The following is a 27,019-nucleotide window of genomic DNA, read 5'->3' as shown; positions in this document are numbered from 1 at the left end:
TATAACTAGACTAAGTAGCCATCCAATTCATTGAGGTTTTTAACAACATTTAACATTCAGTTGTTTTCATGTTGTTTTTATTTTTTAAATTAGAGTGTTTGTTATTTCAAATTTTTTATTTGACCATTACAGTTCCAGCCCAAGACTTCAGAGGACCTAACTGAAACGATTAATTCAAATGCTACAAGTATTTCTGACCTAAGTGTGAGTCATTTAATAAAGTCTAATTTCAAGTTTATCAACATGCTGTTTTTATTTTTTTCTATATATCACAAGCTAATATACAAATGTTAATACTGTGTATGTGCATAAAGTAGATTTATTATTTTCTATGATTTTATAGGATAAAGTTCTTTAATGACTGTTCAGTTTTTCAAGGTTTTTTTTTATATTAACAGGACTTTTTTTTTTTTATTACAGTGTTTGAGCTCTATTTTTTTTTTTTTGTTTGACCACACCAGATCCAGCCTGAAACTTGGGAGAGCCTAACTGAAAGCATCCCAACCAGTATTGCTGACCAAACTGTGAGTTATTTCACAATGTTAATAACGTCTAATTTCAAGTTGATCAACACTCTGTTTTTAATGTTTGTATAGGCAGAGATGCTTACATGCCAAAAGGGAATTGTGTATTCCCAGACCTGGAAATGTGTATTTTGAGGGGCAAATGTGTATTTTCCTAAATATCAAGAAATATACTAAGGATAGACTAAAATTAAATCATTCAAGCGCATAACATGCACGAAAGGCAGCAATCCTAAACACAGCATAAAGTTACATAAGACATTTTGTACATTTGTCAAAATATTTACACTTGCAGTCTTTGTCTTAGACTTTTCTAGAAAATGTTAGAGTGAAAACGTTCTTGTCACTTGGCAATGATTTACTGATCATAATGCCTCTTGTGTACTTCACATTCTATAATAGCAGCAACAGAACATTTATTCAAAAGAATGGGAGTTTTTGTTACAAGTGAATATAGACTTAAACCGGATGTAATGGTTTGCTTAGCTGGTTCAGTGACATCTAGTTTTGTAAAAGTAGTTTTGTTTATAGACAATTTCTTTACAAGGTATCCAGCCACTGGAAATATTTTATATCATTCAGATTTTCTTCTTCCATACCTTTTTTTTGCAGAGTTAGCTATGAACGCTTTGGCATCCTCTACAATCACTAATAACAAACATTTTAAATATTTGTTTTTCAGGCAGATAATTTTAATTAGTCATTGAACTTGTTTCTAATATAAAAACAAAAAGTAATTGAGTCTGCCTAAAATGCCCCTGATTTCATTATTTGAATTTAGGCCTTCATAAGTAATGGAAACTAGATAGTTGCTAGTGACTATTCCAGTAGCTACCGCAGAAGATACATTCTGCAAGTTAGGGAACATCAGTTTGATTCCCTTTATCATGTTAAAAGAGAGATTAAGCTCAACCAATATTTCTTCAATGAAAACCTTTGCCCTTCTCACTTTCATGTAAAAAAAAAATCTAATTCAGATCTAGAATAGATCTAGATCTGTAAGCAGCTTCATAAAGTTATTTTTTAATGTGCATAGGGATATTTAAAGGTATTTTATCAACCCCACAGAATTGTAGGCTGTGAAATACTAGATCTAGATCTTTTTAATTTTAGATTCCATAAATGATAAGAAATAGCTGCTTTTGAGTATGAGTTAAATAAATGTCATAAACTGGGATTTTATAAAAGAATTGAGACTCATTTTACATTTGAGTAAAAATCAATAATAGTAGGTAATCATCTCACTGTATTTGTTCCACAAAAAGAACTAACCAGCAATAGTGTTTATTGGAACATATTTGAAGAAAGTTGATGGGAAGGGATGACACCCTGAGCTACCGCACCAGGTGCCACAGACACTGTCTGGGAGGTTTCCATTCTGTTTTTAGGTGATCAGTTGGATCTCTACTCTACTTATTCCAGAAGAGTTTTATCAAAGATGAAGTGTTGTCCTGTTTGTGGAAAAAAAGCCAAATTATTTTTTTACAATTTTATTAATTTTAACGATCAAAACAAGACTATGGCTTAAATATTCCTGGTCCATTGGTGACTTCAATGGGGGATCACACAAACTATCTTTGTAATCTTGTTATTTCTATATATATATTACAAACTTGTATAATAAAATTGATACTGTAAATATGTGCATAAAGTAGATTTATAATTTTCTATGATTTTATAGGATAGAGTTCTTAAATGAGTTTTAAAGTTGTTTTTTTATTATTAAAATGACTGGGTTTTTTTATTAGAATGTTTGAGCTCCAGTTTTCATGTATTTTTATTGTTAAAATGATGTCTTTTTTTTATTAGAGTGTTTGTGATTTCAAATTTTTTATTTGACCATTCTTGTTCCAGCCCAAGACTACAGAGGGCCTAACTATAACTATTAATAGAACCTCCACCCGTATTGCTGACCAAACTGAAACAGATCCAGTTTATATTAATATGGCTTGCCAAACTGTGAGTGATTTAACAATATTTGTAAAGTCTTTCAAGTTTTATATAAACATGCTACTATTTTTATATGCCACAATCTTAAGAAATACTAAGACTGCTTTATTGATCCTAATGGAAATTTGTTGTGATTACAAGGACTCTTTTTCTCATATAAAGACAACACAACAGAAACATACACATAAATACAACAGACACAACATAGAAAGTTTATTCAGCGACTACACACAGGCATCTTGGTCCTGTTCATGTTTCCTGATCAACGAGTGGCATTGATATAGTCTGACCAAGTGAAGTACGCACAAGTTTTTGTACCCCTTTGTTCTTGTTTTGATTGACAGTAGTCGCCCACTTCACGACTACCTGACATAGTTCTGATGGAGCGGGTGGCTGTTGTCTTCCAAGATTTTTTCGATTTTCCTTAGACACTTTTGTTCAAAAAGTTCCTTTAAATGTGGCAATGTTGTGAGTGTAATTTTTGATGCCCTTTTTATGATGGTTACTAGACGGCTACATGTTTCACTACATATTATTGTGTGTATGTGTGTGTATATATAAAAAAGAGCTATTCAATTCTACGATTTTATAGTGTAGAAAGAGTTCTTTACAAAATGCCCAGTCATCTCAAAACATTTATTCCTTAAGATGAGGTGGAAAAAAATATACATTGACAAAAAAAATTTAGTGCAAACAAACAGAAAAATTGCATTCTACATCAAAACATTATCTTGATATCCTAGTCCAATCTTACAGGATGACATGGGGAAGGGCCAGGTTTGTGCATAGGACCATCATGACATCTGTTCAGAGTGTGTACAGCATGACCAAGTACCCATCCAATTAACTGCTCCTCTATAGAAAATTAAACGTGATGTCACTTATATGTTATTTTTTTTTACACTCACTCCATCTGTCTGTATGGTAAAAAGTTTGTACACATTTTTTCTCGTACACCTAATCTCTGGTCAAGCTGAAATTTTGCTAAATTATTTCTTTTACATGACAATGCAAGAATCAATTTAAAAAATTAACCAATTAGTTAATTAACTATTGCTACCGTAATTAATTATTTTGTTGGGTATCTTGAGCAAAAAAAAAAGAAATCCTACTTGACAGATGTTGTGGTATAAGTTGAATTAGTCCCCCTGAGAACTCCTGAGACATCAGTGAAAATTATTTGTATGCATTTCAATAACAATCATGGAATCATTCACCTAGATAGTCCCTCCCCCTTTCACAACTGGTCCAAACAAGTGATAGGATCATAGCGCATTGAGAAAGCTAAACAAAAACAATTGGTACAAATATTTCTAATTGCACAGATTTACTATGTCTTGGCCAATCATATAATTACATGACTGATCCAAACTAACTGATACAATCACACTTAAATATAAGCTTTGTTTTTTTTTTTAAAGTATATTTTATGTTTTTTTTGTTTGTTTGTTTTTTTAATTAAAATGACTTGCTTTTATTAGAGTCTTTGATATCACTAAATTTTGTTTTTAACCTATCCACAGACTGTCAATGAAATGAATAAATGAAAACATGTGAGCAGCCTTAAATATACTGAAATTTTATTCTACAAAATGTAACTTCCTTCAGAATGAAAAAAAACAAGTTTTGGGCAATTATATGGAAAAAAAAACAAGTTTGGGACAATTTTAAAAATGTGTTGATTCAGGTCTTTTTTGAATGATTGTTGTGTTTTTTTAATTTTAAAATAATTTTTTTTATGTGTTTTAGATCTATATGTTATCACTGTAAAATTGAGTTGTTTCATTTCATATGCGTAAGTCTTGTTAAGTTGTTCAGTATTTCATAGAGATATTTCCTTTTGATACCATCATAAGCGATTTAAGTTGATGTACTAGTACATTGTTTTCTTGACATTTTTTTTAGTTTTAATTTATGTTATGAGTGCTGCTTTCAATCTGTTAATGTTACTTCTTCCAAAATTCTTGATATTGGTTAGTCTAATTGTGAATTCAGGTTTTTTCCTCCATTTTTAGTAGCTCTGTTGTAATTTTGGTCCTCTCCTGGTGCTTTGTAATTTTTTATTTCTGATGTTTAAATTAGAGTTGGTGAGTTTATAGTGTTGGTAGGTTTATTGTGTTGGTGGCTGTTCATATTTTCCTTTGTCTCCATCTTGTTTTATTTAGGAACTCCTCAAAGTATTCAGCCCTTCTGGTTTTTTTTTTGTGACGAGAACACCATTATTGTTCTCATACATGTGTGATCTTGCTTGAAATCCATTCTTGTCATCCCTTATTTTCATGCCCATTCCTCTCGCATCAAGGTTCTCAATGAGTGCTCTTTTTTTTTTATTGCCTCATTTTTATGCTTTCGACAGATTTTGTAACCCTTCGCCTTGCTTCTTTGTACTGCTTTCTGGTTTCTTTCTTTAGCATTATTTGTCTGTTCAATATGCCTGCATTCTATATGTCAGACTCTCCTTTTCTTTTGCTTAAATCCAACCATGTCATCTGCTTTACTTTTAATAGCATGTTGTTGTTTTTTTATTGCTCATTTGTTATAATTAGGATTACCCACAGGCTACGTCTGTTGTTGTGCTTCAACAATTTATCTTTTGGTCTGTGAATTCTAGTATATGCTTCATTTAATTGGAGTGGCCAGCTTTAAATTCCTTCCCATACACACTTCTGGCCTGTGAACTGTTCTCACGTAACATTTTGACCCAATATCCCCCATCCAATTTCAATACTCTTCTAAGATATTACTTTGAATTAGAGCGGCTCACTTATATTGATCTCCCACACACAAACACATCCTTCTGGCCGTTTTTTTTTTACCACCACCCCAACACACAAAATAAAATATCTATATTTGCTTTTTCTTTTTAAAACATTTTACACACATAAAACAAAATTTTTGTCCTAGCTTTGATAGAAAAAAAAAGATTGTTTTCATATAATGTCTACAAAAACAAGTTAGGGGCCACATACTGCCATTGAAATTTACTTTCGAAAGGAGTTTTTTTTTTAAATGGTGATTAAAACAGAAAGAAGTATAAAATTGTCTTTTTGTTATAGCAACTTGAAGATAAAATTGGGAATGAAACATCATTTTGGGAAGTTTTAATTGCTGTAGCTTCCATTTGTGAACTGGCTTAGTTGTTCTAGAGCAGGGGTTCTCAACCTGTGGGTCGCGACCCCATTGGGTGTCGCCTAAGACCATCGAAAATATGGATTGTTTTTGTCTATTCTTCTTTTGCTGTGTGTGTGGGGGGGGGGGGGGTCGCGGCCGAGTGGGGGATTCTAAAAAGGGGTCGCCAAGCTTAAAAGGTTGAGAACCGTTGTTCTAGAGACAAGTTAAGTAATAACAAGTTAAATTTGTATTTTTTTTAGTTCACCACAATCGGGGTACCGTAACTAGTGAAAGGTGGGGGAATCAGTAAGTGCCCTTAGAATTATAGTCTAGATTGTAATTGTCCTTTTCCAATGCTGTTAGATGTGTTAGGAATTCTTAAGTTTCTGCATCAAGTGGGTCTATCATGAGTTTTTGAGTATCATATTGCTGTGCTACTTTGGTTATTGTATATTTTACTTTTACTCTTTGTCTAAATTTAGCTTTGGCTACTAGATGGTCTGCATCTGTTTCTCTGAAACTTCTTACATGAAAGACATCAAATCTACATCTTTTACTTATGATTATCCATTTATGATCTATTGGATTTTGGTTTTTCCATCAGGTGAGATCCATGTTGCTTTGTACATTTTCTTATGCTGGAATTTAGTGCTACAGATAGACATTCCTTTTCCTGAGGCCAAACCCAGTAATGTTAGGTCATTATTATTTGCCTCTTCATATAAGTTTTCTTTGCCGATTATTGGTCTGAAGGCGAATTCTTTTCCAATTTTGGCATTGAAATCTCCTAAAACTATTTTGATGTCCTGCAGTGTTGCCTTGTCATAAATTCTTCTAGTCCATCATAGAAGGCTTATTGTGTGATCAATGCTTTTTCCTTCAACGTTAAGGGCGTTTTATTATAGCCTAAACATTTTTTAAAAATTAACTTTATATTATTCATATTTGTTTTAGCTTTCCCAACAATATTTTTTTTTTATATGACTGTTATTAACCCTGCACACAACCAGCTGGGGGTGGCCTATTAAGCTCTCTGGATAGCTGCCTTTACTTTCAGTTAAGGTGCCATAATCTTTGTGGATCCTTCCTTTTCATACAGGCAGCAGGTTCGATTTTGGTATACCATAAGTATTTTATTTCTTCGATATTTGCCATATCTGAAGAGCATACCCCTATTTGCCACCTGAGTAAAAGTTTGATGGGAGATCAAAGACTCCAGATGAGAAAAGTTCAAGCTTGATTTAATTGTGATCCTTCAGTTGTGAAACTACTATATGGAAATGAATCCCTGTGCAATGGCCGAAACTATATCTCCTCAGCAGTTTCCCTCTCTCCAAGCAACTGATCTAGATCCAAAGGAACAGCAAGTGTCGATACAAGATCAGTGGCCTCACAGGCTTTATACTATTGTCTTTCTACTTCTGCTGATGAATTTCAGAATTTTGGCCCTTGAAGGCCTGATTGTAAATTTGTTTATTAACATTGCATTGCACTATATATACAATTATTTTATAAGCTTTGGAAGCTGCCTGTTTTCTTCATATTTAACTTTTTTTTTTCGCATATTAACTTCGAACATTTACTTTTTAAAAATTAATGTAGCCATGATATCTGGACAGTTATTTTGTAGGGATACTGTTTGAGTCACAGCTTTTCTGGAATGTTACTTGCGAGTTGCATAATCAAACTATCTATGTGAGGAAATAAAGTACTAAGGATATTACCTGCATGTAAGGCTTGTTATTGACCTATAATTAGGATGAACTATTTGTTATGAACTATTTGTTATGAACTATTTGTTGAGATTAAAATTTTGAAACAGTTCCCTCTTCTGTCATTTATTTGTGGAGTATTGTCTGTATTTGTTTACACCAAACTCAAATACCAGCATACAGCTGTTTAGTAATCTGCAGTAACAAGTTTTTGCCAGCATCATACACTGTTTTGTAATTACATTAATTATAGAGTACTTGCTTACAGAAAAAATATAATATAGATGAATCAACATTATTAAGGTGTACGGTACATTAAATAAAATAACTGATGAAGAAGACAGACAACATAGCAAATTTGTGGAAACAATCCTGTAATAATTTCACTGAAGACAAACAAATGATATACAATGAATGGCATTGCCTTCAATTTCCAAGATTAAAGATGAATGCAAACCCAGTCATGACCTGCATATTTTTCCACATCTGGTGTGGGGTCTAGTTAAGTTTTCTTTATAGAGCAAATCAGAATCAGGTGATATGGTATTAGATACTTCTGGTCAATGATTTTAAAAATAAAATTGGAAAGCTCATTTACTTTAAAAGACACAAAACAAACTAGTGCAGCAAACTATAGAATAACTATAAATGGAAAAGGCAACACATTATATAAAGAACTTGAAACTGTTTAATAAAAGAAATAAAAACAAGCAACATAATTTATCTCTAGATCCAGAATTATAAGAGGATGTACAAAATGTTCCTCATAATGATAAGGACAAGGAGGCTCATTATCTAAGTCCGGCCCTGGTTACATGTTTTAGAGGTGTATTATTTCATGCACAGTACACCAACGATTGCTTCATTATGATTGATAGATTGCTTCATTATAATTGATTTCCTTGTGTAAACAATGCTTAAAATGGTACAAAGATAAGAAATTGACAAAAACTAAAAAAAAATTCCAAACAAGGGTAAGTACTTTATCTACCTAAGAGTCTTGTACTTTAGCTCCCTAATAGACATTTGTACTTTATCTACTTAATAGACATTTGTACTTTATCTACCTAATAGACATTTGTTTTAATATAAAGAATGAACGCAATACAAAAACAATATATCCAAATAGTGTATAAAGAGAGATGGCTTGCAGAATTGTCTCGGGAAGAACAATATTTACAGCACATCAATGGCTGTGTCTGGCAGATACTACGGCTAGTACACAGCTGTGGACTTAAATCTGGTTCTCCTAGTACACACTCTGTTAAAAGTTAAAAGTAAACAGATAATTATAGGCCTACATTACTTTCATCATGTCTCGACTACTGTAAACAGTACTGCTTATTGCACAACTTAATCAAAATTAGATATGTTGACCTCTAGTTCCTTTGATGGATTATGGGCAGGACATGGCCTAAATTGTGCGATGTGTCAAAAAATACAAATACCTCTAGCTCACAAAACAAAATTTAAGCAACCGATAAAGTGGATTAGTTTAAATAAGGAAACAACAAACCTATGGACTGAACAGAATACCGACAAATAAACATTTCCAATACATGGTTGAATATTTTTTGTTATTATAAAGAAAAAAATGACTTCAATAAAACAGGAAACGAGGCATTTCGTGTTTTGTAGAAACCTCACTCAATGGTTATGTCTGCGCTGAATGGCTGATTGTGGCAAAATATGTTGGTCACAGTTAGGGCTACGTAGCCACGTGAAATACTGCACTACTCATTAATCTTCAGACTCGAAGACAAGCTTTATTATTATTATTATAAACCTCATTAAAATTTCTTATTGTAAACAAAGTTTCTACCATAACTGACATCATGATAATTGTTTCCACTTACAAGAGCTAAGGCAAATTAAGCAGATCGAAATATCTAGGCCTACTGTATATTTTTTTTTTTTTTTTATAGTTCTGATGTTTTAATGGTGTAATGAACAAAATGTAAGATACATTTCCTAATGGATAATAAAGATTATTATTATTCTCTCGACAATATTACTGGCCACCGAAAGGCAGGAAAGCCGCCATAGCTTTGTGTGGTCTGTCAGTCTGTCCTTTCCTCAACCTGTGACACTTATAGAAAATCTTGTGAAAATCTGATTTTACAGCTTGGAAAATCTCTTTTGCTTAGGCTACTTTAAGATTTCTGAAAGTTAACCGTTTTTATTGTTATAATATTTATGCAAGTCGGTTTTTCATAAAAATGCATAATGATAAACAATCTTTGAGACATAAAGATACACACTATTTTATTTCCAGTGATACATATGAGTCTATATTGAATGAAAGTACAGGTACAATCTTTTAATTAACTTCTCTTGACTCAAAATATTTTTACGTATATAAAAGATCGTTTAATGGCTATGTATCTTTTCTAAAACACGTTTATTAGACAAAGGAATAGTTTAAAGCTTAGAACCTAGATACAAATTGCAAATCACTTACACTACCAAAAGCTCAAACGTCAGATAAAACACATGTAATAAAACATGAATGGCTGCTTAATCGTTTGTTATGCGTTCTGGGCTGTCGTTCGGTGGTCTCGATGTTCATGAGTGCAAACCCTGCCCGCTGCCTTCCCCCTTCGTCCTGCGGGAGGTTTGGGCCAGGATGTAGTTCATCTTCAAAACTGAATAAGCATTCGAAAAATGTTAAATGTATTTGCACACATTTTGTTACACATTTTCCTACCGTTGGGGGACGTTAATTGTGTGGTACTTGTAGTTGCAGAATTGTAATGTAACGAGCAATAGTGACAGCATAGTGATGACTTTGTCTGGCAGACACTAGTGTTAGTGCACAGTTCTGGCCTCAAGTCTGGATCTCCTGGTTCACATTCTGTAGACAATTTAAAAAATACATACTATATCATCAAGAATGTCTTCAGTGCTCTTCGATTTGTGACTTGCAGCATACATTATTTTTATCTAAATGTTTAGCAACTAATGAAAAAAGATTAGGCTAAGGGATTAGTTGGGGCAGGTACGATTAAAACAGCAATTTCGTGTATTATAACGTCACAAATATCTTTAAGCGAAAACAACTTTTGTAGGCTACACAATTGAAACAATAATTTGCATTTTTTGATTACAATTATACACGTCACATTCTTTTAACACAATTTTAAAACTTTAATGCACGCATCACGATGATACTCTCTCTGTAATATACACAGTGGTATAGAGTTGGTATAGACTGATATACCATTTGATAAGCAATAATACACATTAATTTACAATTTTACATTCTTTGAAGCAGAAAAATATACTGCCTTTTTAAAACGAGGATTGGACTTATAGTCATAGTCGAGTTCATAGAAAACCAGAAACGTGTTCGTATTCAACCACGATGGAGGAGCTATGTATACATATACACACACAATTACACAATAACACAGTCCTGATCGAAAGACTACAATATTGTAACATCACTCTTTCTATCCAGGCTTTATGCAAACACTTCACAACCTACTCAACTTGACAATTCGGGCTCCATAAAACTTAATTAATGTCTAATATCTCTATGAAACATAATGGGTCACTTCAAAAAAGGAGTCAATTAGTCAATACTGTACAATTGGTAACACGAAACAGTGTCTGTAAAAATGCTCAACCGTACTGTACTGATGTATAAACTCTGTACTGATGTATAAACTCTGTACTGATGTAAAAAATCTGTACTGATGTATAAACTCTGTACTGATGTATAAACTCTGTACTGTTGTATCAAACTCATCCAGATCAAATCTCAAACTAGCAGAGTTCTATAGCTCAATGTCTACTGGTCTAGCTCTGAATCATCCAGATCAAATCTCAAACTAGCAGAGTCCTATAGCTCAATGTCTACTGGTCTAGCTCTAAGCTCTAGATCATACAGATCAAATCTCAAACTAACAGAAGTCTATAGCTCAATGTCTTCTGGTCTAGCTCTAAGCTCTACATCATCCAGCTCAAATCTCAAACTAACAGAAGTCTATAGCTCAATGTCTACTGGTCTAGATCTAAGCTCTACATCATCCAGATCAAATCTCAAACTAACAGAAGTCTATAGCTCAATGTCTACTGGTCTAGCTCTAAGCTCTAGAATCTAGATCATACAGATCAAATCTCAAACAGAAGTCTATAGCTCAATGTCTACTGGTCTAGCTCTAAGCTCTACATCATCCAGATCAAATCTCAAACAGAAGTCTATAGCTCAATGTCTGATGGTCTAGCTCTGAATCATCCAGATCAAATCTCAAACTAGCAGAGTTCTATAGCTCAATGTCTACTGGTCTAGCTCTGAATCATCCAGATCAAATCTCAAACTAGCAGAGTTCTATAGATCAATGTCTACTGGTCTAGCTCTGAATCATCCAGATCAAATCTCAAACTAGCAGAGTCCTATAGCTCAATGTCTACTGGTCTAGCTCTTAGCTCTACATCATACAGATCAAATCTCAAAGTAGCAGAGTCCTATAGCTCAATGTCTACTGGTCTAGCTCTTAGCTCTACATCATACAGATCAAATCTCAAACTAGCAGAGTTCTATAGTTCAATGTCTACTAGTCTAGCTCTGAATCATCCAGATCAAATCTCAAACTAGCAGAGTTCTATAGTTCAATGTCTACTTGTCTAGCTCTGAATCATCCAGATCAAATCTCAAACTAGCAGAGTTCTATAGTTCAATGTCTAGCTCTAAGCTCTACATCATACAGATCAAATCTCAAAGTAGCAGAGTTCTATAGTTCAATGTCTAGCTCTAAGCTCTACATCATCCAGATCAAATCTCAAACTAGCAGAGTTCTATAGTTCAATGTCTAGCTCTAAGCTCTACATCATACAGATCAAATCTCAAAGTAGCAGAGTTCTATAGCTCAATGTCTACTAGTCTAGCTCTGAATCATCCAGATCAAATCTCAAACTAGCAGAGTTCTATAGTTCAATGTCTAGCTCTAAGCTCTACATCATACAGATCAAATCTCAAACTAGCAGAGTCCTATAGCTCAATGTCTACTAGTCTAGCTCTGAAACATCCAGATCAAATCTTAAACTAGCAGAGTTCTATAGATCAATGTCTACTGGTCTAGCTCTGAATCATCCAGATCAAATCTCAAACTAACAGAAGTCTATAACTCAATGTCTACTGGTCTAGCTCTAAGCTCTACATCATCCAGATCAAATCTCAAACTAACAGAAGTCTATAGCTCAATGTCTACTGGTCTAGCTCTAAGCTCTACATCATCCAGCTCAAATCTCAAACTAACAGAAGTCTATAGCTCAATGTCTACTGATCTAGCTCTAAGCTCTACATCATCCAGATCAAATCTCAAACTAACAGAAGTCTATAGCTCAATGTCTACTGGTCTAGCTCTAAGCTCTACATCATCCAGATCAAATCTCAAACTAACAGAGTCCTATAGCTCAATGTCTACTGGTCTAGCTCTAAGCTCTACATCATCCAGATCAAATCTCAAACTAACAGAGTCCTATAGCTCAATGTCTACTGGTCTAGCTCTAAGCTCTACATCATCCAGATCAAATCTCAAACTAACAGAGTCCTATAGCTCAATGTCTGATGGTCTAGCTCTGAATCATCCAGATCAAATCTCAAACTAGCAGAGTCCTATAGCTCAATGTCTACTGGTCTAGCTCTAAGCTCTACATCATCCAGATCAAATCTCAAACTAACAGAGTCCTATAGCTCAATGTCTACTGGTCTAGCTCTAAGCTCTACATCATCCAGATCAAATCTCAAACTAACAGAGTCCTATAGCTCAATGTCTGATGGTCTAGCTCTGAATCATCCAGATCAAATCTCAAACTAACAGAGTTCTATAGCTCAATGTCTACTGGTCTAGCTCTGAATCATCCAGATCAAATCTCAAACTAACAGAAGTCTATAGCTCAATGTCTACTGGTCTAGCTCTGAATCATCCAGATCAAATCTCAAACTAACAGAAGTCTATAGCTCAATGTCTACTGGTCTAGCTCTAAGCTCTACATCATACAGATCAAATCTCAAAGTAGCAGAGTTCTATAGCTCAATGTCTACTGGTCTAGCTCTAAGCTCTACATCATCCAGATCAAATCTCAAACAGAAGTCTATAGCTCAATGTCTACTGGTCTAGCTCTAAGCTCTACATCATCCAGATCAAATCTCAAACTAACAGAAGTCTACAGCTCAATGTCTACTGGTCTAGCTCTAAGCTCTAGATCATCCAGATCAAATCTCAAACAGAAGTCTATAGCTCAATGTCTACTGGTCTAGCTCTAAGCTCTACATCATCCAGATCAAATCTCAAACAGAAGTCTATAGCTTAATGTCTACTGGTCTAGCTCTAAGCTCTAGATCATACAGATCAAATTTAATAATAATTTTATTTATAAAGCGCTGTTAACAAACAAAATGTAGGCTCAAGGCGCTGTAATAACATTACAAACAAAAAACACTAGAGCTAAAATGACAGTTAATCTAAAAAAGTTTTAAACAGATAGGTCTTAATGTTCTTCTTAAAATTGGTGTAGCATGTTGCCTGTCTGAGATCAATGGGGAGAGAGTTCCAAACCTTTGGTCCGTGAACTGAAAAAGCACGCAGACCGTAGCTTTTGAGGGAGAAACGTGGCACTACTAAAAGCGTTGAGTCCATTGAGCGCAGGGCTCTCTGGGGGACATATGGAGTAATCAGTTCGCTAAGGTACAAGGGCATCTCATTGTTATATATACACTGATGACAAAGTGTGGCAACCTTGTAATCGATTCTCGCTTTCACGGGAAGCCAATGGAGCGTGCGCAAGAGCGTAGTAGCAGAATCTTGTCTAGTTTTTTTAAGGACTATTTAATCGCAGATGTATTAATGTTAGTCTAGCTCTATTACAAATTTAATTACATGACTGATCCATAATAATTGATCATATTAATATAAGCTTTGTTTTTTTTTTAAAGTATTTTTTTTAACGTCACATTTACTACCAATACATTGCCTACTAGTTTTGGGTGAAGTGGATGGTATCAATGGTCTCGTTGTCGTGGTACTTGTAGTTTCAGACGTGTAATATGACGAGCAGTAGTGACAGCACTGTGTTGGCTGTATTAGGCAGACGCTAAAGTTAGTACACAGTTCTGGTCTCAAGTCTTGACCTCCTGGTTTACAATCTGTACAGTATTTAAAAAAATACATGACAAGACTATATCTTGAATGCTCCAAAAAAAAAAGAGCGGCTTATGCAAAGTACAGTTTTAGTGTTTTAGATTCGCATATATACAATGCTTGGCAACAAAGAAGAAGAATTATGCTAAATGAGGCCTGGGAAATGTAACAAAAGAAAAACCTGTAGACATAAAAGTATTTAAAGATAAGCATATCAAAATACTGGTAAAATGCAGAAATCAGATCCCCACACACACAAAAAAAATAATTAAATTTTCAACATTGCCAAATCTTTGCCACATCCCTTGTCGTAGATCCGAGAATGAATGTGAGAAAAAAACAACGTGTTCAAACTTTTTACCAGACAGACAAGTGAATCGATAGAAAATAAAATATGAGAGCCTAAGTTTAGAGACTAAGCGACTATAGAAATAATATAAAATAACATTATACCTTGTTATATGAGAGGGACTTCTTATGGTCCGACAGTTACGCTGGGCAGGGCACGTATCCCGTGTGGGGGACGAACATATGCCAAAAGCAGTCTTTTTTGGTGAGCTAAAAGGTGGTCGACGTAACAGAGGCGCCCCATGGAAACGCTTCAAAGACCAGCTTAGGCGCTAACTTGCCCTAGCTGACATAGAACAGAGTACCTGGTTGCATGCGGCCTCAGAACAAGACAGCTGGAGGTCACTCACAAAGGCCGCGGGATACACATTTGAAACTAATCTTCGGACTCGAAGACAAGCCTTATTATATTAAACGAGGGGATAATGACAACTGACCACGCAGCCACCTTTGAGGCCCTAAAAGTCCCTAAGAATGTCAGTGGGCAATACAGCTGTAAACCTACAATATCACCTTGTAAAATGTCCAGTAGATAATCGACGCCGTAAGCGCCATTATCCAGACAATTCATTGGGAACGAATTTATTCAACGACCAGGCATGGACCAAAGTCTTGTCTGAAGGTTCCACAATGGCAGCGATCATAACTACGTACCCCGCCCGGAAATGTCTTCATGTTCTTGTACTGTAACCACAACAATACAGTGTGAGAACCACCGCTCCAGTTACGTCCTCACATCGAGTGAGATAAAAAAAAAAGAAGATATTAGGATATCAAGTAGAATTAAGAAATCTTTAACTACAAATCCCGAAACTAAAAAGTGTAGCTAGAAGAAGAGACGATTCAATTTGTAACGATAAGGACGCCCATGTAAGGCTACTCATTGACCTTTGCCCCTTGTGAATACATATTTTAAAGTGCTTCAAAGTCTTATGAGTAATTGAGAGCGCCTGCAAATCCGAGTAGCTATTACGAAAACGCATATATATCACGATGTCACTAATCGAGAACATCAAAGCTCACCCAGCTTTCTCATTTCTATCAAGAATTGCATAGAATCTTAAATGCTGCTGATAAAATCATTGGCAAAAAAAAAAAAACCCATTCGGGCAGCTACAAGCTAAAAAGATTCTAGAAATAAAAGGTCATCCTTTGGGTCAGGATTTTGTGATTTTACCATCACTAAAGAGATACAAAACACCGATAGCAAAGACAAACAGACACAAAAAAATCCTTTGTTCCCCTGGCAATCAAATTATTAAATAGAAACAATCTGATAGAAACTTTTCGCAAGAATTGCATATGAACGCCTGATAGTACTTATTGTTAAAAACTAGTAGTTCATACATCCCATTAAATGTCAACAAAGTTTCCTACCTTTAATTGAAGTGAATAGCACAAGGGGATTTACTGTCGTGGCTAATCGTGTGCTTCTTCTGGTGCTGTACGTTGGGGTAAAGGGGGTGCCATAGCTACACATGCCGCAGCAATCCACTTGAGAATTCAAGCAGTGATCTTTTGTACAATCGATGATTCTATCTCCGTATTCACAGCCTAAAGTGGTACAATATCAAATTTAAATTAGGCCTATATGGAGAATTCTTTTAAAAAAGTCATTCTGGTGTGTAAAGTTATGAACTATCGATTCGCTGTGTGTTTTAATAGAGCATATATGGCGCACAAATAGCTGAGGAAAATAGAACAGCGCTGGCAGAAGAAAAACGCCAGAGAAGAAAAGCAAGGCCAATTACACTAGCTCCAGCTGGAATAACCTGCCCAGCGTGCAGCCAAACATTCCGGGCTCACATAGGTCTGACCAACCACATGAGGAAGCACAAAACCCAGTGCAAAACCACGATGGACGAACTATAAAATATGTATGTGTTTTTTTTTTGGCATTGCACTATGAAAATTGTCAACTCCATTTAATAATTATGGATTTGTATAGATAATTATCACTGTTTGGTACAGAGGCGGACTGAGTGTCAAAATCAGCCAGGCATTACTTACTATTGGCCAACATTTTGAGTGCCATATCATAAGTATTGTAACGAATCTCCCATATCCAGGCTCTCTGCAAACTGCACCACACGACACGACGAACTTAAAGAACCTCACTACTCGGGGTTCCAAAGTAACAGTAACATTTTAATTTCAAATACATCATAATTGGCAATAACTGAATGTCCAAAAACCTAGTCTTACTCCGGACTTCACACACCTTGCTGGTTCTGACTTCGCCTCGTACTGGTCACATTGCGAGGTAACTTGAAGTGAAGTGATTCTGTACTCGTTGAGGAAATCGTAGCAATCACCACATTTTTTGTCATAGGAGTTACTTTCATACGGCTTGCTATTGATGTTACAGAAGGCACCATCTTCACTAGCATGGCCATTGTAGCTGCGTATTTCGTGGCTCTGGGTTTCTACCACCTTGTTGAAAGTTTTCAGCTCGGGGCTCGTCATCTCTTCCACTGAGGTGTACATCTGTTCTACCCTGGCACAAGTCTCGTTCTGTAAGTCACACTTGAACACATTCTAAAAGCCAACATTTGTACTTTAGAAGTAATCAACAGCTCTACTACATCGGGCTCTAACTCGAACAGGGAGGTGTCCTGATCTTCACCTTCTTCAGTTAGCAATAAGAAGGAAAAAAAACTGCATTTACAGCTTTAGTTCTGAATAATGTAGAAGTAGTTTCCTTTATTCGATATCAAACACAATAATTAATTGCCAATAATGAATTGACTAATGGGTTTATTTTTAATTGATTCATGTTTTCTTAGCTACAATGAATAATTATTCAAGTTTCCACTTGATACAAGAATAGGTGTTGGAGAAATAACATCTACATTTATCTAAGGAGACCAAAGCCTACATATTTAGCCATATATCTTAATTCCTGAAGGATTACATTCCTCTAAGATTCTCTAAGCGTTACTAAACATGGATTGACATGTATGGCATTATGTATGACGTAATAGATCATTGAAAGTGTGTATTGAGGTTTACCTTTCACGGGCCTAGACACATTGTTACACGTGTCACAACATGCTCGATAGCCAAGAGTAGAGTAACAGTTGCCCATAAAGTCATTGATAAACAAACTGCAAGAATAGCTTGGTCTGTCTCCAAACGCACAGTTTTCTAGAGAGAGTAAAATGTAACAGAGCTGCTCAAAAGAGTCCTCAAGCGGACTAATTCAACTTAATGCCACCACATCTTTTAAGTACGATTTCTTTCCCTTATTTAAAAAATAATTCATTATCAATAGTTAATTAACAGAGCTGCATTAACCGTAGAGTAGCAGCAATAGCACACTATTAAGATTTACTACTTCTAAAGAGAAAAGTATTGCTGGGAAAATTAAGTTAGCTTTATAATGTACATAAAGGTACATTGATGGCAGTTTTAAAAAATGTGTTTTACAATGGACACAACTGAAGCGACCATAATTTCAAAAACATTTGGCCTATTATCGTATGGATGTGTTATGAAATCTCCCCTTAGTACCAATATAAATTAGATTATTTAAAAAAATCAATATTCAGTTCTGATTAGGTGAATAAGAAAAAGAATATTTAAGATCTTTAAGTTACACACCATCAATTTGAGGAGCGTATGGGTCGCTGACACATTGTCCATTTATGCAGACCTGAAACAAAGACAGGTATTTAAAAATTCAATGATTAAAATTTTATACACTGTGTGATAAATTACTTATTTTGTTTCAAGATTTTACCAAGAAGAACATAAAAATACTTTTAAAAAAACAACAAAAGTTATATTAAATGTAATTGAATCAATTAGTTAAAATCATTCACGTAATTATAGACTGGGATTTTTAATTTCGGGAGCTTAAGAGCATCTCTGAGTCCACCCAGCTCTAATGAGTACCTGACATAAGTTGAATAAAATTAAAGGCAGTTGGTCGTTGTACTGGCCACATGACACCTTCCTTAACTATAGGCCACAGAAACAGGTTACCTTAACAACATCTGAGATATAGACCGTATGGTCTGAAAGGTAAACTTTACTTTTTTTCCTTATATGTAAATATATATCTAATTTTATATAATATAGACGTTACTTCAAAAAAAAAGAAGATGATTACGTCCTTCGCGTCCTTTAGCCATGCATATTAACCAATGACCTAAACTCTGCAAGTCACTAGTTTTCCTAGCTAGATCAGGCAACCCATTCCATGCTCTAATAGCACTAGAGAAATAATTTATATATATCCTCCTTCGTGATCGAAGATGAGCACATTTCTCATATCCTATGGACTCGTAGATGTCTGTAAAAAAATGTTCCCTCAGGGCTAAAGATTCCTCCAGCGGACTAATTCAACTTATGCCACCACATCTTTTAAGTACGATTTCTTTCCCTTATTTAAAAAAAAATAATTCATTATCAATAGTTAATTAACCAATTAGCTATTTTTTAAATTTTATTCTTGTGTTATCAGGTAAAAAAAAATGAAGCAAAATTTCAGCTAAATACGAGATTGGGTGTGGGAGAAATAACAGGTACAAACTTTTTGCCATACAGACAGATAGACAGAGTGAATTGATAAAAGCTTTGTAAAAAAAATGATGTACTTCTATTATTTGTAAATTAAAAAAAAAATTTCATCAACATTTAGACCAGTGTTTTCTTAATAGTGTTCCGCGGGAGGCCTGGCTTGGTGTTCCTCGAACTATTTAAATAATTATTAGGAATAGTTTAGGCCTACACGTGAATTAATCTCTACGTATGAATTAGTTTCTAAGTAAATGCAGAAAAAAAAAAAGATTTTGTTAGTTCTTCCTGGTAACAAAAAAATTCTATAACATCACTATGAACTTTGAACTGACTAGATTCTGACTCAAAATTGAACCAAAGATAGAAAGAGCATATCTCTGCACTGTTTTATGGGGCGACTGATAACAAAACAGATCAATTTATTTAGTGGAGGGAATTACATTTTTTTGTTTTAGTCAAGCTTATATGATTGCTTGACTTTTCATATATTTACTTTATCAATGTAACCCGTTGACTTTTATTGGTGGTAAAATGTAAAATGTTGTAAAATGTTTTACATGTTTCGGATGTTCATTCAGAGTTGAAGATAATTACTTCCTAGTCCAAACCTCCCGCAGGACGACGGGGGATGGGAGCGGGCCGGGCAGGGTTTAAACCCTGGACAATCCATACATCTGAACGACAGTCCAGTGCGCAAACCGCACACCAGGCAGCCACAGGGGGCTGTGGCTAGGGTGTGGGAGGAGGGAGGGTGAATTTGAAAATCCCCCGGCCCCCACTAGAAGGGGGGGGGACCCAAAATGAGTGTTTTCCCATTGAATATTAAATATTACGCAAAATGCAAGTGCCCACAAAGAGGTCAAGCCCCCCCCCCTCCCGGGCTACCAAATGATGGGAAATTCCTAGCTACGCTCTGGGTAGGGGTTGAACATTAAAGCCTCATTAACTAAGGATTCTGTAATATTAGTTTTGCTTCATTTATTTCCCTGGATAGGGGAAAGGGACGATGTTGGCTATTTCTGCCACAAGTAGTACAACCAATGAAATAGTAGTTGCAGTGGGTGGAGTCACACTGAGCGAGTTTAGGGCTAGACTAAACCCAGAAACATGAGAAATGGTGAGAGAGAAAGATGGAAGAAAAGAGAGAGTGAAGGACAAAAAAAAAGAGGGAACAAAAAAAGGAAAAGAGAGTGAAAGAAGGAAGGAAAATAAAGTGAGAAGAGGGAAAAAAGAGAGAGGAGGGAGGAAAAGAGAGAGGAAGCAAAAAAGAGAGACAGAAGGAGGAAATAGAGAGAAAGAAGAAAAATAGAGAGTGCGGATGCATGTGTAAATCAGATGTACTTGAAGTATCTCTAAAGATACTTGATTATACTAAGTGCGTGCATACCTTGTTGAGTGTATTTTAACTGCGAACTCGGACATGAACATCACATTACAAGACATGAACTGCTACAACAGGATCAAAGCCTCAAGAACCAAGTTAAATCCAGATGAACAATATAAACCATCTTTAATACAGAATGGGCCACAGTCTAGTCCGTCACTAACAACGATGTCTACCCCTCAAGAGTCTAGCAGTAACTGATTTCTAAAAGTCTATCCAAATCTCTAACCCCAAAGTCGATGTAGTCACTATAAAATGTACGTTCACTGTCGGGCTAACAAAGTGCGCAACCCAACTAACTCAACTAGCTATCTAACAAGAGAGAAGAAAGAAAGGAAGAAAAAAAAAGAAAGAGGAAGGAAAAGAGAGAAAAGAAAGAATAGAGAAAGATGAGAGAAAGAGAGCGAAAAGGAAGGATGAAAAGAGAGAGAGAAGGAAGGTAGAAACAGAGAGAAAAGAAAGAAAAGAGATAGATGAGAGAGAGAGAGAGAGAGAAAGAGAGAGAAAAGGAAGGATGAAAAGAGAGAGAGAAGGAAGGTAGGAACAGAGAGAAAAGAAAGAATAGAGATAGATGAGAGAGAGAGAGAAAGAGAGAGAAAAGGATGGATGGAAAGAGAGAGAGAAGGAAGGTAGGAACAGAGAGAAAAGAAAGAATAGAGATAGATGAGAGAGAGAGAGAGAAAGAGAGAGAAAAGGAAGGATGGAAAGAGAGAGAGAAGGAAGGTAGGAACAGAGAGAAAAGAAAGAATAGAGAAAGATGAGAGAGAGAGAGAGAGAGAGAGAGAGAAAAGGAAGGATGAAAAGAGAGAGAGAAGGAAGGAAGGAACAGAGAGAAAAGAAAGATGAGAGAAAGATGAGAGAGAGAGAGAAAGAGAGAAAAGGAAGGATGAAAAGAGAGAGAGAAGGAAGGAAGGAATAGAGATAAAAGAAAGAATAGAGAAAGATGAGAGAGAGAGAGAAAAGGAAGGATGAAAAGAGAGAGAGAAGGAAGGTAGGAAAAGACAAACAGAGATAGAGAGAGAGAGAGAAAATAAATGAAAAGAAGAGAGAAGGAAGAGAGAAAAGAGTGAGAGAAAAGAAGGAAGGAATAAAAAGAGAAAGAAGGAAGAGAGCGAGAGAGTGACGGAAGCTCAAAAACAAAGATATACTGCTGCAAGGGTGAACGACTGCATAGAAACTACAAGAAACATGCATACATGTGACCCTGCAGGTCCAAGTAAAACGAACGACATTTGGACCACGAGGCCTTACTGCCCTCTCACAATTTTTTAAAAGTTTAATTCAGTAAACAATTTTTTTTTCTCTTTGGCTTAGATTTGTCTTGCTAGTTCTAGTACAATAACCGCATTGTCTTAGCGTTTCTTCACCGATCAATAACCCTAATGCAACCAGTGGTTGATAAACGTTTTTGAAATATATTGAGGATCGATGAAAGCTTACCTTTCCATCGCCACAAGATGTTCCAGTGAGTGCTATCTGCGGGATACATAACCCTCTTAAAACATCTGCACATAACATTGCTTGGCAGATTTCAGTGATAGAGAGTCTAGATAAAACATCGCCAAGGATTTTTAAATGAGGACATTTTTCTAAGAGCGGTGAGGTGGCTGAGCGGTAAAGCGCTTGGCTTCCAAACCGGGGTCCGTGTTTCGATTCCTGGTGAAGACTGTGGTTATGCTGGCCACATGACACTCGTTAACCATAGGCCACAGAAACAGAAGATCTTTACATAATCTGCCCTATAGACCACAAGGTGTGAAAGGGAACTTTTTTTTCTAAATAATGGTAATCTTTGCTGCCCTTTTTGGCCGAAATAATCAGTATTTACACTAAAAATTAATTTGTTGTCTAAGATAGTACCAAGGTATTCACAAATTTACATTATTTATGTTCTCTTTTGCTACAGAAACAATATCGGTTTCCTTCTTCTTCCTGCGAAAATCGATTATCATTTATTTATTTACATTTAATTTTAAGAAATAGAAATTATAGCTACAGTATTTTTCTCTTTGTTCTATTCTCTGAAATACTCATTTACCTCCGAGAGCAGGGCAAGGAGAGTCTCATCAAATTAGGGGATCGGTAATTAATATGATGATAATCAATGATTAAGAAGTGACTTAGCAGGAAATAAAAGTGACTAAGAAGTCAATGCATGATGAAGTGACTAAGCAAATATTGCGTGATATGAGTGATAACTCTGCTTAGTAGGAAAGAAGTTAATTTAATTGGGCTGTTAGCGAGTTGTGTTACTTACCCTGCAAAAGAAGGAATCATTTCCAAAAAACTGTTGACACTGTTGATCAGGTTTGATCACCTGACCCAATAGTTTATCAGATACATCTGGAATGTCTGCTGATGCTTCGACAGCGTAGACAAGACAATTGTAACCTCGACTTGGAATAAACATTTACAATATATAATACATAGAGTTTACATTTTAGCTTCAAATCTTTACTTTACTTTACATAGGCAAGACTCGTGTGTTGGTCGAGAGAAAGGGAGGAATGAAATGGTTTGAGCTAGACTGTGCACTGTAATAATAATAATAAAAAGGCCCTTAACATTCCTAGGAACATCCTCGTTGCATGTCAGAGGACGGTACTGCTGCAGACCTGCTACATCACCAGAAAATTCGTCAGTGGAAACTGATAATGTGACTACGATGAATTTTCTTTCCCTTTAACTAAACTTGACCCTGGCAGTGCCAGAGAATGAATAGTCATTCTTTTCTAACATAATAATAATAATAATAATAGTCGTCATCTTTACTATTCATGATTGGATTTGATGTGTGTGTGAATTGGAGTTCTATATTTCTATATATTCTCTATTACCTTGGTAAGAATCATAGATGCTTGGGTGTACTGTGTAGTGAATTACCAGTGCGAGATCAATACATAACTAACACAGTCACAGAGAGTCGATACAGAATCCAAACTTGAGATAGCACAATGACTAACTTTATTACAGAATTGGACACAGTCAAGCCAGTCACTAAACTAAAAGTCTACATCAGTAATATCAAACTCATTAACAAGGGCGTCACTAAAATGTGGCGTTTTAAAGTCCGTCTACTGAAGTGCGCCTCGAAACTAAACTAAGTGCCATAAAGAAAGCATGCTTACAGATGCCGAATACTATTTAAAAATGTCCGTTTTTCAGCTTATAAAATTGAAAAGACAGACTCAAACTCAAATATAACCTAATAACAAGCAAAATAAAAATAATATTTAAAAAAGTATTAAATCTAGTTATATCAATTAGTTTGGATTAGTCATGTAATTAAATTTATAACATAAGGGGCCTATCTTGATTCTAGACAAACAATAATAAATATGCACGATTAGAAATATTTTCAACAACTGTTTTTGTTTAGCTTTTAGGTTTTTAATACGCTATGATCCTATCAAAAAAAATTAGCAGCCTGAGTTCGAACTCAACCTCCTCAAGCCAATACGGTAACCCCTCTGCCTGAGATATGCCTTTAAAAATGGATTTTACAGTTATTTACAAAATTTTCTTTCTACAAATAATAATAATTCAGCTTATCAGTCAAGTGAAATTTCTTTCCCTTGCTCGAGATACCAAAAAAAAAAAAACCAACAATTCATAAACAATAATTAACTAACTAATTGGGGTTTTTTTTATTTGATTCTTGTACTGGCAGATAAAAGAAATTGTGCAAAATTTCAGGTTTTTTTTTCCAAGATTGAGTACGTGAGAATTAACATGTACACACGTTTCACCAGACAGACACAGGGAGTTGATACAAGCTTTGTAAATAATAAGGCATGTCTTCGACTCTGAATATTTATAAGAATGCAGTATTTTCCGTGGCTAAACAGCCCCATCTGCGACCTACATACTTTGCCACAACCAGCGCAGACATAACCATTTTCCGCCGTTGGTTGATTTTCATGTTTTTTTCGAGGCACAACCAAATTTCAAGAGCCACATGCAGATCTTGAGTTGAAACAACAACAAATAAATGTTTTCATAACAATGTAGAAACCAACCTGGAGCTCAATTTTTTTCTTCAAAAAGCTGGTAAAGTAACTGACACTGCAGGGATAGAACAGCCATGGATTATACAACTCTGTCCCAGGCTTTTTTTCCGCATCAGGAGAACCCATTATAATGTATCTCTCTGAAGCTTTGCAGAGATTGTTTTCTCCGTCGTGACGTGCTGAGAGGCTGCAAATTGTAATAAATTAACTAGTTAAATTTCCTAGTATGGTTGTTTAAGAAAGTCTTGTCTTTTCCTGCCTCACATGGCTGCTTTGTGGTATACTCCCCGCTCCATATATTACAAAATCAAAGTCTCCTGCCCGCCATAACCTACAGGAGGCTTTCAATTGAATCTAATACTGCTCGGGTAGACAAACTAAAGTAATAGCAAAATTCTTTATTGAAGAATTTCATGATAAATTAAACAATGTAAAGGACAGTGAATTGCGACTATGAATCTTATCTTATATGATACAGACGTTACTTCAAAAAAGAAGATGATTACGTCCTACACGTCATGCATTTAGTCATGGATATTAACCAATGACCTAAACTCTGCCAAGTCACTAGTTTTCCTGGCTAGCTCAGGCAACCCATTCCATGCTCTAATAGCGCTAGGGAAGAAGGAGATTTTGTACAAATTTGTCCTAGCATATGGAATGAGGAATAATCTCATAAAAATGATAATGAATGCCTGGTCATTTGCTATAGTCGAAACGATGTCACCGACACAGTAGTTTCCCCCTCTCCCCACAGCAGTTCCCCCTGTTATGACATGATTAGGATTTAGTTATTTGTTTCGAGAATAAGGGGAAAGTTGTACTTAGTGACAAGTGACGTGAAAGATAGTTAAAAAACAAGAACTCTCTAAGCGACGCTTTAGAATCAAGACGCTTTCTTCTTTACAGTAAGAATAAGAAGAATTATATAGACAGCTAGTAATAGAGGACATCGGACGGTTCCCCTGAACTACCAACATGATTTACTTTACATTTGTGTTTGGTAATCCACTTATTAAATCATAATCAGCTGTTCCTTTCTTACTAGACCATTTTGTGCAAAGTCTACAGCTATTTGTAAGAATTTCTGCGTCTAAACATTTACCTGTTTCTATTGATATGGCTGTAACAACGCCATGATGGCTCGAGTGCCCTCAACGCTGCCATGTCCCATCAACGCTCACACCGCAGTCAGTGATGCCTTCTTCGTTGCTGATTCCAACCTTTTCTTTCACTTCCCTTGCAGCCTTTTCCATACTTTCTTCTGCAACTTTCTTAGATGCAAGGCCTATGGTATGCATTACAGATTGATAAGATGTTTCAGAAATAGGAGGTGGACTGTTTGTGTGTTGACAAGAATTCAAGAGCGCACTGTGACCTCGACCTATGGATCTTACAAATGATACCATTCTGAGATTTATTTCCCTAAATCCTCTTTTTTGACCATCTCTATTTTCTTTAGAAGATCTAAAGCTTTCTTCAAATGAGCAGTCAGCTGAAGTGCATTTCACAATTAGTTCCTGACAAAATCCAATTCTTGCGCTTTCATTCAAAAACAAATTTAGAGAATAGTTGAAGCATTTAGGACATATCAAGTAACTTGCCAAGAAATTATTAAAACATGCTAGGTTTAAAAAGATATTACAATCCAGTGGATTATCTGATAAACTTGATTCAGATGAAATATCTACATTAGGTGAAGCAGCTTGATGTGTCTCTTGTTGTTCACCAACTTGTCCATGATCATCACTTGTACTACTTGTAGACTTTGCAGACTTGGTGTATTTATTCCCACGAAATTTTCTTTTTCTACCACAACCTTGCCTTTTATTATGCTTATTGGCCATTATTGTTACACAAATAAAAATGCAATATGAATATAGATCTAAATATCAAAATATACAAAAGAGTCTTTCACCAGCAGCAATCCAAATCGAAAAAATGTTGCTAGAAATTACACAAAATCCAACAGAAAATAAACATGCTTTTGTTGACTGGGACAGTGAAGTAATAGAGTACATTCCCTTAGCTACTTCCTTTATATCTATAAGCATATCGCATTTTAACTTCATTAGAAAATAATTAAAAAGTACCGGTATTATTTACAAAAAAACAAAAACAAAAATATTTACCTGCTTATGGTCGTTGCTAAGGTAAACAAACACTACCCCACCTAATACAAAAATTATTTTAAAATACTTCTAGAAGGAATACTTGCCTCAAATAAACTGAATTTGATAGAGAAATGGTTGTACAATATAAATATGATGAGAATGAAAAAGTGATATTTTGGTCATTTCTTACTATTCTA

General features: G+C 35.4%; 2 protein-coding genes and 1 long non-coding RNA gene across 14 annotated transcripts in view; 2 read left to right on the top strand and 1 right to left on the bottom strand.

Annotated features, from left to right (window-relative positions):
- LOC129928014 (uncharacterized) overlaps positions 1 to 7,409 on the top strand; it is a 28,353-nt gene extending 20,944 nt beyond the window's left edge. For 3 of the 6 annotated variants that reach the window (XM_056039846.1, XM_056039843.1, XM_056039844.1), the window contains 4 exons: positions 133 to 204; positions 462 to 524; positions 2,379 to 2,483; positions 3,998 to 7,409. The gene's annotated coding sequence lies outside the window, so the exon portion shown is untranslated. The remainder of the gene's footprint in view (positions 1 to 132; positions 205 to 461; positions 525 to 2,378; positions 2,484 to 3,997) is intronic. The other 3 variants (XM_056039845.1, XM_056039841.1, XM_056039842.1) reach the window with 2 other exon arrangements.
- Positions 1 to 27,019, top strand: part of LOC129928017 (uncharacterized) — a 134,034-nt gene that overhangs the window by 56,820 nt on the left and 50,195 nt on the right. The gene's annotated exons all lie outside the window — the stretch shown is intronic.
- LOC129928013 (uncharacterized) overlaps positions 7,963 to 27,019 on the bottom strand; it is a 34,690-nt gene continuing 15,633 nt past the window's right edge. For 4 of the 7 annotated variants that reach the window (XM_056039837.1, XM_056039836.1, XM_056039834.1 and 1 more), the window contains 8 exons: positions 25,814 to 25,996; positions 22,956 to 23,094; positions 18,394 to 18,445; positions 17,803 to 17,937; positions 16,168 to 16,344; positions 14,280 to 14,447; positions 10,005 to 10,151; positions 7,963 to 8,558 (listed from right to left, as the gene is read on the bottom strand). In XM_056039837.1, coding sequence (XP_055895812.1) covers positions 8,365 to 8,558; positions 10,005 to 10,151; positions 14,280 to 14,447; positions 16,168 to 16,344; positions 17,803 to 17,937; positions 18,394 to 18,445; positions 22,956 to 23,094; positions 25,814 to 25,875 — 1,074 coding nt within the window. In that variant the 5' untranslated portion in view covers positions 25,876 to 25,996 and the 3' untranslated portion in view covers positions 7,963 to 8,364. Of the gene's footprint in view, positions 8,559 to 10,004; positions 10,152 to 14,279; positions 14,448 to 16,167; positions 16,345 to 17,802; positions 17,938 to 18,393; positions 18,446 to 22,138; positions 22,673 to 22,955; positions 23,095 to 25,813; positions 26,793 to 27,019 lie in introns of those variants that run through there. The other 3 variants (XM_056039835.1, XM_056039840.1, XM_056039839.1) reach the window with 3 other exon arrangements.

This window comes from Biomphalaria glabrata, chromosome 9, assembly GCF_947242115.1.
Source record: "Biomphalaria glabrata chromosome 9, xgBioGlab47.1, whole genome shotgun sequence".
Taxonomy (NCBI): domain Eukaryota; kingdom Metazoa; phylum Mollusca; class Gastropoda; family Planorbidae; genus Biomphalaria; species Biomphalaria glabrata.
This window is presented reverse-complemented; position numbering and strand designations above follow the sequence as displayed.